The 13,484-nt window shown below is 38.7% G+C and overlaps 1 protein-coding gene across 2 annotated transcripts; it reads right to left on the bottom strand.

Moving 5' to 3' along the window:
• Positions 1 to 669: 669 nt before the first annotated feature.
• On the bottom strand, positions 670 to 12,971 carry rab5if (RAB5 interacting factor). Of its 2 annotated transcripts, XR_013934126.1 has the most exons (5): positions 12,682 to 12,971; positions 7,645 to 7,748; positions 6,353 to 6,482; positions 2,555 to 3,988; positions 670 to 2,204 (listed from the first exon to the last, which is right to left on the bottom strand). XR_013934126.1 is itself a non-coding variant. In XM_080443572.1 (4 exons), the coding sequence occupies exons 1-4, from the start codon at positions 12,790 to 12,792 to the stop codon at positions 3,947 to 3,949; spliced, it is 387 nt and encodes a 128-aa protein (XP_080299698.1). In that variant the 5' UTR covers positions 12,793 to 12,971; the 3' UTR covers positions 670 to 3,946. The 2 variants fall into 2 exon arrangements, 1 of the variants encoding a protein (XP_080299698.1); XM_080443572.1 differs by having other exon boundaries at positions 670 to 3,988.
• Positions 12,972 to 13,484: the final 513 nt, after the last annotated feature.

The raw sequence follows: 13,484 nt of genomic DNA on the forward strand, positions 1-13,484 counted from the left end.
TTGGCTTGAACTTCACACAGCTGTTCTTAGCAGGGTAAACAAAAGCTCTCACGGATCTTTTCGACCGAAATACTCATTTCACGGGTTCTGGACGTTCCATGCGCTACGGCTCGGCTTCAGATAAGGTTCTCAGAACATCACTTGGACCCTGCTCAGGAGGTGGTTAGCAACCCTGAGTTCTGAACTCTGAAGAGGTAGTACAAGTTCCTCCAAATTGTACTGAAAGTACAGAACTTGAATTAGTTACATTCCACCATTGTCTTAAAAATCGTCGCAGTCGGCCAGAAACCTCTCATCTCCATATTCTATTCCGTTTTTTTTTTCATAAATTAACGCCCTACTTGATCATACTGATTGATCACACAAAACCATCAAAAGTAGCAGATCCACAAGCTCGGTTTTGAGCTTGTGGATCTGCTACTTTTGCTTTGTTTTTACTTGAACCCTGAAAAAGTAACTGTTTTGGACATAAGGTTTCCACTCGATAGAGACGATATATAAATTAGGTGGATGGATGGATCTCCATCTGTCATCCATCTATCTAGTATCTCTATCCATCCATCTACCATGATAGATAATCACCAAGATGTCTGTGATCAAATACTGTGAATATAAACCATGCAAGTACATAACAAACCATTTAATTGGAAAAACAGTGAACAGAATCTCTTTGAAAATGGAGACTAAACAAAGCCCATGTTTAATGTGATTGCCAAAAGATTTCAATCAGAAAATACAGTCCTCTCAAACGCCATGTGTGATGATTCTATAGTCATAGAACAATATTACAGTCATCTTGCCAGAACTGTTTTTGTCTCTTTTTTTTTTTTTTAATGTATACTCACTATAAAATACTGAGAATTATGTTACATCAATCATCATGATATAACAGACAAGTACAAATAAATCAACATAATACAATGTGGGACTTTTTGACATTGTACAGAATTTACAGACAATATTTAAATTAATTACATTAGGTAAGACTTGGATCTTGGAAGCTACATGTGAATGAAAACAAACCTTTTAAATTAATGCTATAATCCTCTCTACATATAATGACACTGATGATATATTACATCAAGACATACTAATAGCAAGTCATGGCAGTGCACAGAACCATTTAGCTCAAAGCCGGATTTTTGCGTCGCCATACAACTGTGTCATGCGCCGAAAATAGGCGATTTAAAAGCTTTTAAGAGCTTGTAGATCGCCTATTTTCGGTGCGCGACGCCGTCATACAATGGGGCATAAAATAAGCAGAATTTTGTGAACACGGATTCCTCAAATCAATATGCATGTTTCCTTCCCCCCGAATTTAGTCTCAGTCTGGCTGGATGGGTGATTAATGGTGCTGTAAGTGATTGATTTTATTTTTTATTAAGTGTTAAAAAGCTTCCCATAGTAATCATTGCAAGTGTTTGTTCAGTAATACGCGTCTCCCAGTCTATTTAGTAAACACAATAAACTTTCAGCTCGGGATACCAATCTCACTCAATCAGGAGAGAGAACTCATACAGGGTACACAGGATAAACAAGTGAAATTGGAAGTGATGAAAAAACTAAATGAGCACTGGAACATAAGTCCATCAATTACCTTTGTGGGGTTCTCTCTTCCGATTGGATGAAATTAGCATCCCACCTGAAAATGTATTTTCTCTCTACTAAAAAGCCAGAGAGACCCATGTTACTGATGAAACACAATAACAAATACCATACTATCAGAATATATTAGTTTTTTAACACCGACTAGTTTTAACCCAATAACACTTGCAGCACCTTTAATACTGATACTGATGTTGGCATTAATATTCATCCGGGATATTGCCTACATCCAATCAACTACACAATGTAGCATTCTGTGGAACACGATGTGTAATTAAAAAAAAAAAGAGATTTCAGCACAATACAATCACATCCACTGTGCTGACTGACTGTATAGAGATACTGTAGCAGGTGGTTAACAAAATCATAACCCAAATACATATCGTCGCTGTTGGGGGGAAACCTTGGATGTCCAAAAGGTAACTTTTTTTTTAAGGAAATGGAAAATATATTATTAGTTATTATTTAGTTACAAGTTATTGTTAATACTTTTGATTGGTTAAATATTTATAAAACTAACAGTGATCAACACAGGACATTAACAAGTTGAAATATACTATACAACTTCTCTGGCCAACAGCAACGATATGTAGAATTCTCTAGAGCGTTGGTTCTCAAAGTGGGGTCCGGGGACCCCCAGGGGTCCTTGAGGGGGTTCCAGGGGGTCCCCAGCAAAATGTGTGATTTTAGCATCACAATAATTTTAACCTTTTATACTTTGGCTATTCAAAAATAGCAGATATACAAGCTCCATGAGCTTGTAGATCTGCTATTTTTGAAAGATCTTGAAGATTCGTGCAAATCTTTGAATATATTTCTTTTAAAGCGAACATTTTAACACAAATCTTTGCTTCCGGGAGTCCCTGGCACATCATATTTTCAGATGGGGGTCCGCGGCCAAGTATATATCAATTTGGGGGTCCCTGGGATGAAAAAGTTTGAGAACCACTGCTCTAGAGGGGGGTTATGAAGACGAATTATTATGACAAAACAATGAAGCTCATTTCCCAGTCCCAGTCACATTGAGTATCAGCAGATTAATTCACCAGCATTGGATAATTCATCATCATAATTCATAATCAACCAGACCAGACCCATTTTTACCGTCATATTCCTGACCTTGCCGTGATCAAATCATGAAGGAAAACACAGATGAATAAAAAAAACATTAACCATTTAACATCCTTTACAGTGCCAGCTCATCTCAAGAGAAGAACTGGCCATGTCCACAAAAATAAAAAACAGAATGTCCTTGCCTTCCTTTCAAATCAAGTTCCTGCCATGCATTGGGCTTCAGAAGAACCGCGCTTTCCGCATTTCAACAGCGTTTAAAGTTGCAATCCATAACTTTTATACACCTTCTGGCGATTCCAACCCCCCCCGGTCCTGTGTGCAAGCGCCAACATTTCTAGTACTGCTGCCGAGCTTAAACGGAGGATAAATTGCAACTTGACCTTCATGCAATACCAGTAGTGGTCCTACCCCAGAACACAGGATGTAAATGTGGGAGACCCACTACAACCACCACAGTTGTGGTGTTGTTAGTTAGTTAGTTATATTGTATTAACACACTCTACCACATTGGTCAAAAATAATGTTTTATTCACTAAAAAGAAGTTATGGATTGCTACTTTAAAACCACTTAAGCTCTACAAAAAAAAAATGTCCCAAAAAAAACTGCCGATCTACAAGCTCACAATGTGTTGTAGATCTGCTATTTTTGAAACATTATTGAAAACAATTCCTGTAATTGCCCGTTATAATTACATTCCCAAAAATAGGGATGCCAGGGCGAAGGTGTTGAACCCATTTAAACCCAGGAAAGCATACGTGTCATTTTATATTTTATGCATTGGCTATTCAGAAATAGCAGATCTACAAGGTCACAGCGCGTCACTTTGTGCCATGCTGCGAGCTTGTACATCTGCTATTTATTTTTTTAAATCCTGTGAAAAATCTTGAAAGTGTGATAACTACTGATAGAAGGCATTTGTAGAATTTGCCTCATGGGTCTTAATGGGTCAACAATGGGAGGAAGGAACTAGAACATTTTTAGAAGCATATAATGTTAAGGTGCCTTTGAAAGGCAGCCTTCACTCTTACACATATGCATTTGACACATAGTCATCATGATGGGTCTTTGTAGTGTCTTGCCATTCATCAAACTTACTACATTTCCCACAATGCATCACTGCACACTGAAAAAGTCCCGTGTAGGAGTGTCGGATCCCGTCGTCACGCCATGAAGTTCTACGCTCTTTTGTGTCTTGACTTTTTTCTTTTTTTTTTACTTCAACGGAAATGTTCATATTTTAGTTTATCCTCCGGTGCTGGATTCCTCTCAGTCATAATGAAGAGCTGTGTAAAATATTATCCACACCACCTAGTGGAGACAGGAGTAAATTACATACAAATTATTATAAAATGATAAGCCTCAGGAACAGTAACATAATCAATGTACCATACATACCCCCCCAAAAACAAGGGATATGCCTAACTTTGCAATAAGCATAATGAAATCATGGTAGATATATGATAAAATATACACTGCTCAAAAATAATTAAAGGGAACACTTTGATCCCTTAATTCTTTTGAGCAGTTTTTGTTAGCAGTATGTACACAGTTCATGAAAACTAAAAAAGATAATTAAGGGATCAAAGTGCTCCCTACATTTCTTTGAGCAGTATACATATTAGTTCACTCAATGATTGTGATTCAAAGAGAACAAACACTCATGTTTCAATAAAAAATGGGTATACTATATATGCCTCATCCAGTTGTCTACCAGTAAAACATTCTCATTCTGTTTTGAATGCGTCAGTCAGTTGAAGTGGATTCATCTGTAAGTAAGTAGGTCAGAGTGGCTTACTGTTGGAATTTCAGTCCAGTGAGGGAGTCTATCCCCTTTTCAATGCGCTAAAGCAGTGGTGCTCAAAGTAGGGGTTCCAGGGGACCACCTGGGTTCCTTGAGGGGGTTCCAAATGGACCCTTGCAGGTCTGTAACTCTGAGAGTGTACAAACGGAACCAAATGGACCCGTAAAGGGTCCATTTGGTTCCGTTTGTACACTCTCAGAGTTATGGGGGTACTTGAAATTAAAAAGGTTTGAGAACCACTGCGCTAGAGTCTAGCACATTGATGAGGTTCTCAACCTTTTCAGGCCGTGACCCCCAAAAAGAATCATATTTGAACTGGGGACCCCCCCCCCACCCCCCGCCCTGACAAACACTTGGAATTGTAGGAGTTGAAGCATTAATTACATTTAGTTTTGACTCTGCTCCAGATAAAAATTGTGAAAATAGCCGATCAACAAGGCGTTGTGAGCTGCGCTAGACGCCTGGGAGATAGCCTGGTTCCAGACGAATCTGCCTTTGCAAAATTGCATTGCACTTTAGCCCTCGGCAGATTAGGTCTGGCCCCCCTCAATAGAGATTTCATTTCTCTCCCTCACCTTATTTGGAGCAATGACGTACAATGCAGGAGACTCATTTTCGGTTTTTCACAACAAAGACGGACGCCGCCATAGCATCGGTAGTAAACGCGTTAGAAAATATTTCTTTTCTAACAGACGAACAAACAATTGCCCTTAAAGCTTTTGTTGGAAAGAAAGATGTGTTAACAATAGTTTCATCTGGTTACCAGACTAAATACGAGTGGAGCTAGCTTTCGCTGTTTACTATTTCAGCACCGGCGCTTGTGTGTGACGTAGCAGGAAGCACTGCTCTGATTGGTTTTAGGTCTAACCAATAGAGTCCGTTTGGATCTTTTTGTAACCGCCCCTTGGAAAAAAATCTATCGCTGAGAGGGACCAGACTAATATCCACGCAGTGTGTCGTGTGATATTGTCTGGCCACGCGAGGCTACCTGGGAGATGGATTGCTGAGGTAGAGCGCCACACCTATCATCAGCTCCCATTACTTAACATACAATTTAGTGACCCAAGCCGTGCTACTCATACGCGGAGTGAGCGGTACCTGAGATTGAACCCAAAACCTTGTGCTCTACCAACTGAACTATCCGGACACATGCATCTCTGTACATTGTTTAATTCCCTTTACAATGTACAGTATGTGACCTCTTCATTAAATACTGAAATCTCTTAAATTATGGCATATACTATACTATGTTACTTTAAATATAGGCCGGCTTTTAAGATGAATCCCTCCAAATGAACAATGCTGCCATAGTTTTCTGCAGAGAATTTGAAGATGGCACGTTTCATTCCAACATCTCAATGAATATTGGTTTGAATACTATGATGGCTTTGTAAAATGAGGGCCCTTTAACGCGTAGACAGTGTAGTACCACAAAAATCTTTTGCACAATATGTTGCAGATATACTGAATATATATATATGAAAAACCTTAAGTATATGATGTGTAAGCCGTTTGCCGTACCCAGCATCATAAAGTAAAAGTCAGACTCGGTAAAATACATCTAAGACAGTCTTGATCTAAGGCTAGCTCAGGCCATTCAGATCCTGGCCAGCTTAAAGGTAAAAGGCCTAAGCACTTAATGATGGTGTAATTTGCATCAGGTCTGATAACAGAGCTAGGTTATCATGCCATAGAAGTTCTGTCTTTAAACTTACATTACTTGCAAAATATTTGGACGTGAACTGCAACCTTAGAGAATACCTGTACTGAATGTATCTGGGATCGGGATGTTTTTTGTTTTGTTTTTTGGAGACCACATGACAAATGCTTGTTAAAAAAAAAAGAAAGAAAAAAAAGTTTGATATCCTCACCATAAACAGCGCAAAAGAAGTCATGAAGCCTTCTTTGGTGAGCTCCCACGTGCCTCCATACTCCTCCTCATCAACCTGCTGGAAGCTGCTGAAGTACACGTACAGAACTCCAGCATTGATGATGCAGAATCTAGCAGGGGAGAGAGAGAGAGAGAGAGAGACACCATGATACGTTAGAACAATGGTTCTCAAACTTTTTTAACTTCAAGGACCCCCAGTTTGATATGCATTCAGCCCCCATTTCATACACATTTTCCATCCCTGGGAGGCTGGAGCGCAATCTTACAATAAAAAATCCTAATTCCAGAGACTGCACAAATGGAACCATTCGTGCAGTCTCTGGAGTTACAGTCCCGTAACTCCCCGGTTTGAGAACCACTGCGTTAGAACACAGTTAAATTCTTCTTCGTCTTCAGTAATAAGCCTAATTCACACTTGGGTAGAAAGCGTACATGTTGCTTGCCGAAAACATCAGATCCTCAAGCTAACGTAGGTTGAAGATCTGTTGTTTTCAGCAAACACCACTGCCGTGCGATGGAGTATAAATTATATTATTATAAATTGGGAAGGTTTGACTATTTTCTTCTTTAAAAAAAAAAAATCTAAATCCCATTTCCCTTGAAGCCATTGTACGGCTGTTTAGTTGGCACCCCATACGATCCAGAAAAACAAAGATAGTGTAAGTCATTTATTTGGATTAAAACAAAATGTTTTTTGTTAAAAAGTTAATACTCTCTATTCCGATTTATTTGAACAAAAAGATATCCCTTTCCACCACCTTTAACCCATTTAGACCTGAGACTAAAAACACCTCCTAAATCCTGACCTTTTTTAGTTTTCTAAAAAACATAAAATATTTATTCAAAAATTACAACAAACGTATGTTGCTGTTTACCGTACATAGCAACAGGAACCCCAAAAGGGGTTCCCGTCCTGAAAGGTATGGTTACAAATAGGGGTTCCCGCCCAAAATGGGCTAATAATGCATAGCAAACAGATATCTAAAAGTATGTGCTCAGCAACAAGTGTAATGCAGTAAAAAAAAGGGATAGTGGTTATTCTGAATACCATCTCTGTCGAAACTGTTACTTTTCAGAATTCAAATTCAAAAACAGCTAAAGTAGCAGATCTACAAGCTCAAAACGTGCCGCTTCACGCCGCCTTTCAAGCTTGCAGATCTGCTACTTTTGTGTGACGCTGCAGTATGATCAAGTAGGGCATTAAACAAATGGAAAAAATAGAGGTAAAAAAAGTTAAAATATGAGGACAACAGCGACGATACATAAACTTACATGGCTATCCCCAGGAATCCTTTCAGCGGTGCCACGCCCCATATGACGCCAAGGATTATTGCAATGATTTGCCGGATCCAGTAGATCACATCTAAAAACTCATCCTGTTAAAAAAGAAAAAGGAATTAGCGGGTTAAAACATGATCAAGTATCCATCCATCCATCCATCTTCAACCGCTTATCCGGGACCGGGTCACGGGGGCAACAGTTCCAGCAGAGAGCTCCAGACTTCCCTTTCCAGAGAAACATTAGCCACTTCCCTCCTGGGGGGGGGGGGGTTTCGAGGCGTTCCAAGGCCAGTGTGGAGATATAATCCCCCCCCCCCCCCCCATCTGGTCCTTGGTCTGCCAGGGGGTCCAGCAGCGAGAGACACTCGGGAGGCATCCTTACTAGCCCATTAAGACCCGGAGAAGCATCTGTGTCATTTTTAGATTTGAACTAAAAAAATTCATTATTTTACACTTTGGCTATTCAAAAACAGCAGATCTACAAGCTCATAGCGCGGCACCGAGTGCCGCGCTATGAGCTTGTAGATCTGCTATTTTTGAAAAATTTAGAAAATGTGTGCAAATCTTTGAATATATATAAAGCAAACAATTGTAACTCAGATTCTTTGCTTCTGGGGGGTCCCTGGAACAAAATATTTTGAGATGGGTGTCCGTGGCCAAATGCATATAAGTTTTGGGGGTCCTTGACATGAAAATGTTTGAGCACCACTGATATAGAAACATACGTTTTTCAGAGAACTGTTGGGATTTAGAAGACATTTGTAGAATCGTCTTAATGGGCTAGATGCCCGAACCACCTAAGCTGGCTCCTTTCCAAGTGAAGGAGCAGAGGTTCTACTCCGAGTCTCTGGTGGATGACTGAACTTCTCATGTTACATTTGTACTGTGTGTGATGATCAGTCCTTCTAACCGAGAAAAATAATCCAATTATGTTGATTAGTTTTAATGCAGATTAGGGGGAAAGATGAGCACTCCGGCTGCCATCCCAATGGTGGACCCACAAATTAACCACTTAAAGGGGGAGACCACTCATTTTCAACATTGATCTATGTCTTTAATACACCTTAGAGCTGTTATGGAAATAGGAAAAAAAGTCCCCCCCCCCTCTATGTTGCCTAGAACTGGATAATTGATTGAGGTCATGTGATCAGTGACATACACAGGGTGTACTTTTGTCTGAGGGGCGGAGCCAAAAGTACACCCTGCGTATGTCACTGATCACATGACCTAAATCAATTATCCTTTTCTAGGCAACACAGAAGGGGGGGGGACTTTTTTCTTATTTCCACACAACAGCTCTAAGGTGTATTAAAGACATAGTTCAATGTTGAAAATGAGTGGTCTTCCCCTTTAAGCCTGATATTCTTTTGTCTTGAATATTTTGGAAAATTACTGCCTATGGTGACATCGCCAAAAAAAGTCGTGACTTCTGTTAGGAAAAAAAAATCCAATGAGAAAATGCTACATCACCAAATGTTGCATTTGTCAGTGGAATTCCATTGCTAGGGCTAGTGGGGTTCCAAGTTTTTTTTCCTGACACAGCTACTCATATTCACAAACACTGCAAGAAGAAATAAACGAAACGCAGACCCAATTTGAATGTTTTTACAATGTAAAAGGTCTATAAATAACTAATATGGATGGTACGAGAGGTTAGAGCTGCTGGCATTGTGAACTAAATCAAATTATGACAATATTTTTGACTATTGATTCTAAGATTTCAAAAATGTTCAATGCATGGGGGAGGGGGGTACTGATTGACTGATTATTGTATTAGTAAACAGCACATGGTACAGTCAGACATTAAAGGGATAGTTCACCCCAAAAAATTATAATTTTCTATCGATTAGTCACCTCAAGGAGACATGAATTCATGGATATATATTTTTTTTTTGTCGCATTCCTAAGCCAATAATTTGATGACCAGCGGACCGGTAGGCACTGGCAGCGGTTCCGGGAGCAGACACAAAGGAAACTCTTTGTGTCTCTTACCGGAACCGCTGCCGGTCGCCAAATTATTGGCTTAGAAATGCGACAAAAACTAAAAAATATCCATGAATTGAATGGGTGACCGATAGGAAAAAAAGTCATATCCCTTTAAGGCTAACAAACAAAAAGTCCTGGGGACTTGTTTCCGTTGTGGTATTAAAGTGAGAGGATAAATAATATTGACTGTGTGTATTAAGGTCTACTTTGCTAAATTGTTACAGCACCCCTGTATGAGGAGTTAATAATAGCATTGTTTACACACCATAACCAACACCTCCCCCGGTGAACCCACCCCACCCCCCAGCCTGACAACAACACCTGTCCTTCACCTCAGCTTCTTCACAGAGAGGAAGAGGGGGGGGGGGGGGGGGCATGGGGAGGAGGGGTGAGAGGTCACTCAGAAGCTGAGGGCGAGGATTGAGACACATGGGATCTGGATTAAGAAAGGCCGGGGACTCAGATGATACAGAAGAAAAGTAGAATACAGAATACCGGTAGCAACAAGATACTAACTACAAGATACTAGGCCTGTCACAATTATTACAAAATCATCTAATAGCAATTATTTTTAGCATAATCGTTTCCATGTTGAAAAATGTTCACACATTTTCAAATGGTAAAAGAAGCAGAAATAGCAGATCTACAAGCTTACAACGTGTCACTTTGTGACGCGTTGTAAGCTTGTAGATCAGCTATTTTTACATTTACATAAAATGATTAAATATGTCAATAATTTCTTTGTATATTTAAGTTATTTGTCATTATGTGCCCGGTGCCATTCTTTATTATGAAGCCTAACCGAATTTTAATTTGTATTCATATTATGTTCCATTGTTCAATGGCCAAACGCACAATTAAATCGCAATTATTTGGGTGACAATTAATCATCAACTTAACCCTTTAAGACCTGGAACGCATCTGTGTCACTTTAGATTTATTTGGCTATTCAAAAATAGCAGATATACAAGCTCATAGCGCGGCACTGAGTGCCGCGCTATGAGCTTGTATATCTGCTATTTTTGAAAAATCGTGAATTTTTTTTTTTTTACATTATTTACAAATAATTGTGTTTATAATCGTGACAGCCCTACAAGATACTAGTACTAGCTGGTCGTCCGGTATGAAGCTGTACAATAACGCTACCGGTCTGTGGCCGTGGTCAAATGACCAATATGTGACTCTTGTAATTGCTAGCCTTCTTATCCCTGTGGACTAAAGGACTAATGTGACTCTTGTACTGTTGCCTCTGTATCTTTCTTTCCTGCTGTGTTCTCATTATCTCCTCTTATTGTCTTTTGAAGGACTGCTGTTAACTGCCATGGGGAATACATTTCCCTCATGGAATCAATCAATCCATCCATCAAGTAATGAAAAGAATACAGTATCAGTCATGTTCTAATGGCTGTTAAGACAAATCCCCCAAAGACCAGAGCAAAAACAGTATCATTCAATACAGTAAATGTACTTTTACTGCTCCTAAGTATTGATGATCTCTTTAGTATTGCGTGTCTTTATGTGTCGTGACTCGTGATGAATTGTATACACAGGACCACAGTGGAAACAAGCCTTCAGGGCTTTTTGTGTTCATCATTTTAGCATAATTGTATAACTGTAGTTTTTGCAAACTGTTAATGAAGTATTCAATCAATCAAAACAGTGTCATTATTACAGTATATGTGTCAGTATTGTCATTTTAAATGGCCAGCAGAATTCAGACAACCCCCCACTGTCCTGCTGAGCTCTCAGGGGTGGGGGGGGGGTGAAAGAATTGTCATATGAAAAAATGTAATGTAAACAATGTAGGCTAACTATAATCCAATTACACGTTTTGTTTCCTGACGTAATCTGGGGTTTATAGTTACTTATTTTTCCTATAGTCTTATTACATAATCCTAGTGTATCTCTCCTGTTAGGATAAAATTGGTATCCAGACCTGAGAATGTTTATATATTTCCTGTTTATAAAAGTCTGGAGAGACGTGGCTGGAGACCCCTGTTACTGAGCAAACACTAGTATATAGAATATATACTAGTGTTTGTAGTAATCATATATATATGATTACTATCAGAATATAGAGCTTTAACCTTTTAATTATAAAGCTATTTAACAAAAAATATCATTTACAGTGGCTTTAAATTAAAGACAGGATTTCACAGTGTAGGCATCTCAAAACTTCTCGGTCTTGGAAGGCAGAAATGTGACGTTAAGTTATTAGCAGATCTACAACAGACTATTTCTACAATAGGGACGGTATTGATGATACTTATACTCAAGCACAAAATGTGAGTACTTCTTCAATAACTGGTAAAAGAAAACCCATGTGAAACATAATGTAAACATGATCTGACCCTCTAATCCCAGACAGCAGTGCTGTTAAAGTGTAGAGACCCTCTGTTACTGAGCAAACACTAAGTATATTCATATACAATAGTGTTTGTAGTAATCATATTATATGATTACTATCGGAATTTAGAAGCTTTAACTTTTTAATTATAGAGCTATTAAACAAAGACTATCAGTTACAATGGCTTTAAATTAAAGACAGGATTCCACAGTGTAGGTATCTAAAAACTCGGCAAAACATTGTGGAAAAAAATAGTTATTACAATCATGAATGAATAAAATTAGTAAAAATATGAATATGATCTGACCTCCTCCCAGACAGCAGTGCTGTTAAATATTATAATAATATAATATTATAATAATAATGTAATCTGACCTTCTCCTCCCAGACAGCAGTGCTGTTAAATATAATAATAATATAATAATAATAATAATGTAATCTGACCTTCTCCTCCCACACAGCAGTGCTGTTAAATATTATAATAATATAATAATAATATCTGACCTTCTCCTCCCACACAGCAGTGCTGTTAAATATAATAATAATATAATAATAATAATGTAATCTGACCTTCTCCTCCCAGACAGCAGTGCTGTTAAATATTATAATAATATAATAATAATAATATTATCTGACCTTCTCCTCCCACACAGCAGTGCTGTTAAATATTATAATATAATAATAATATTATCTGACCTTCTCCTCCCACACAGCAGTGCTGTTAAAGGCTTTGCTCCATGGTGACTGCTTCAGCCCTCCATTCACCACATGCATTTCCTCTTTCTTCTTGGAATTGTTGTTCGTCATTGTTTCTAGTGTTTTTTACTTGTTCACACAGCGGGACACACACACGACGCGACAAGCGGCAATACCGTAGGTGCACAAACACATGAATTAAGTGGCGAATAGCCTTAGAAATGAACGTTAAACAGAACTAAATAAAACGCTGTGTTCGTCTAAAACCTCTCACAGGTTGCAGAGAGAGAGAGAGAGAGCAAGACGCTTAACAGGATATTCGGGAGTCTGCGCACGCGCAACGACGTTTGAACCCCGTCGCTGGTGACCAATGAGCGAGTGCGACGTTCCTGCATGTCTTTTGCCAGAAAGTTGACATAGAAAGCTACAGCGACACCCAGAGGACACAGGGTGGGATAGCAGAGTCCTTACTTTCTTGTTCTGTTGTTTTGTGTTTTGCTTACTTGCACTATTATTCAGTGGTGGAAAGTAACTAAGTACATTTACTTAAGTACTGTACTTAAGTACAATTTTGAGGTATTTGTACTTTACTTGAGTATTTACAATTTCCAATGCTTTTACTTCTACTCCACTACATCTCAGAGACAAATATTGTACTTTTACTCCACTACAATTATTTGAGAACTTTAGTTACTAGTTACTTTTCATATATAAATTATTATTTTTAATCACTTTAGCCCTATTTTATACCTAGGCTGTTTGAAAATAGCCGATCTACAAGCTCACAACGCGGTATTGATACT

Source organism: Gymnoscopelus braueri, assembly GCF_963280865.1.
Source record: "Gymnoscopelus braueri genome assembly, chromosome: 12".
NCBI lineage: Eukaryota > Metazoa > Chordata > Actinopteri > Myctophiformes > Myctophidae > Gymnoscopelus > Gymnoscopelus braueri.

What these genes read in the sequence shown, in the direction of transcription:
- rab5if (XM_080443572.1), bottom strand. Translation starts at nt 12,792, where the DNA reads ATGACGAACAACAATTCCAAGAAGAAAGAGGAAATGCATGTGGTGAAT. An exon ending in GGATTCCTGGGGATAGCCAT is followed by an intron (nt 6,483 to 7,644) that starts GTAAGTTTATGT and finishes CTCCCCTGCTAG; the next exon opens with ATTCTGCATCATCAATGCTG. An exon ending in CTTCTTTTGCGCTGTTTATG is followed by an intron (nt 3,989 to 6,352) that starts GTGAGGATATCA and finishes TGTCTCCACTAG; the next exon opens with GTGGTGTGGATAATATTTTA.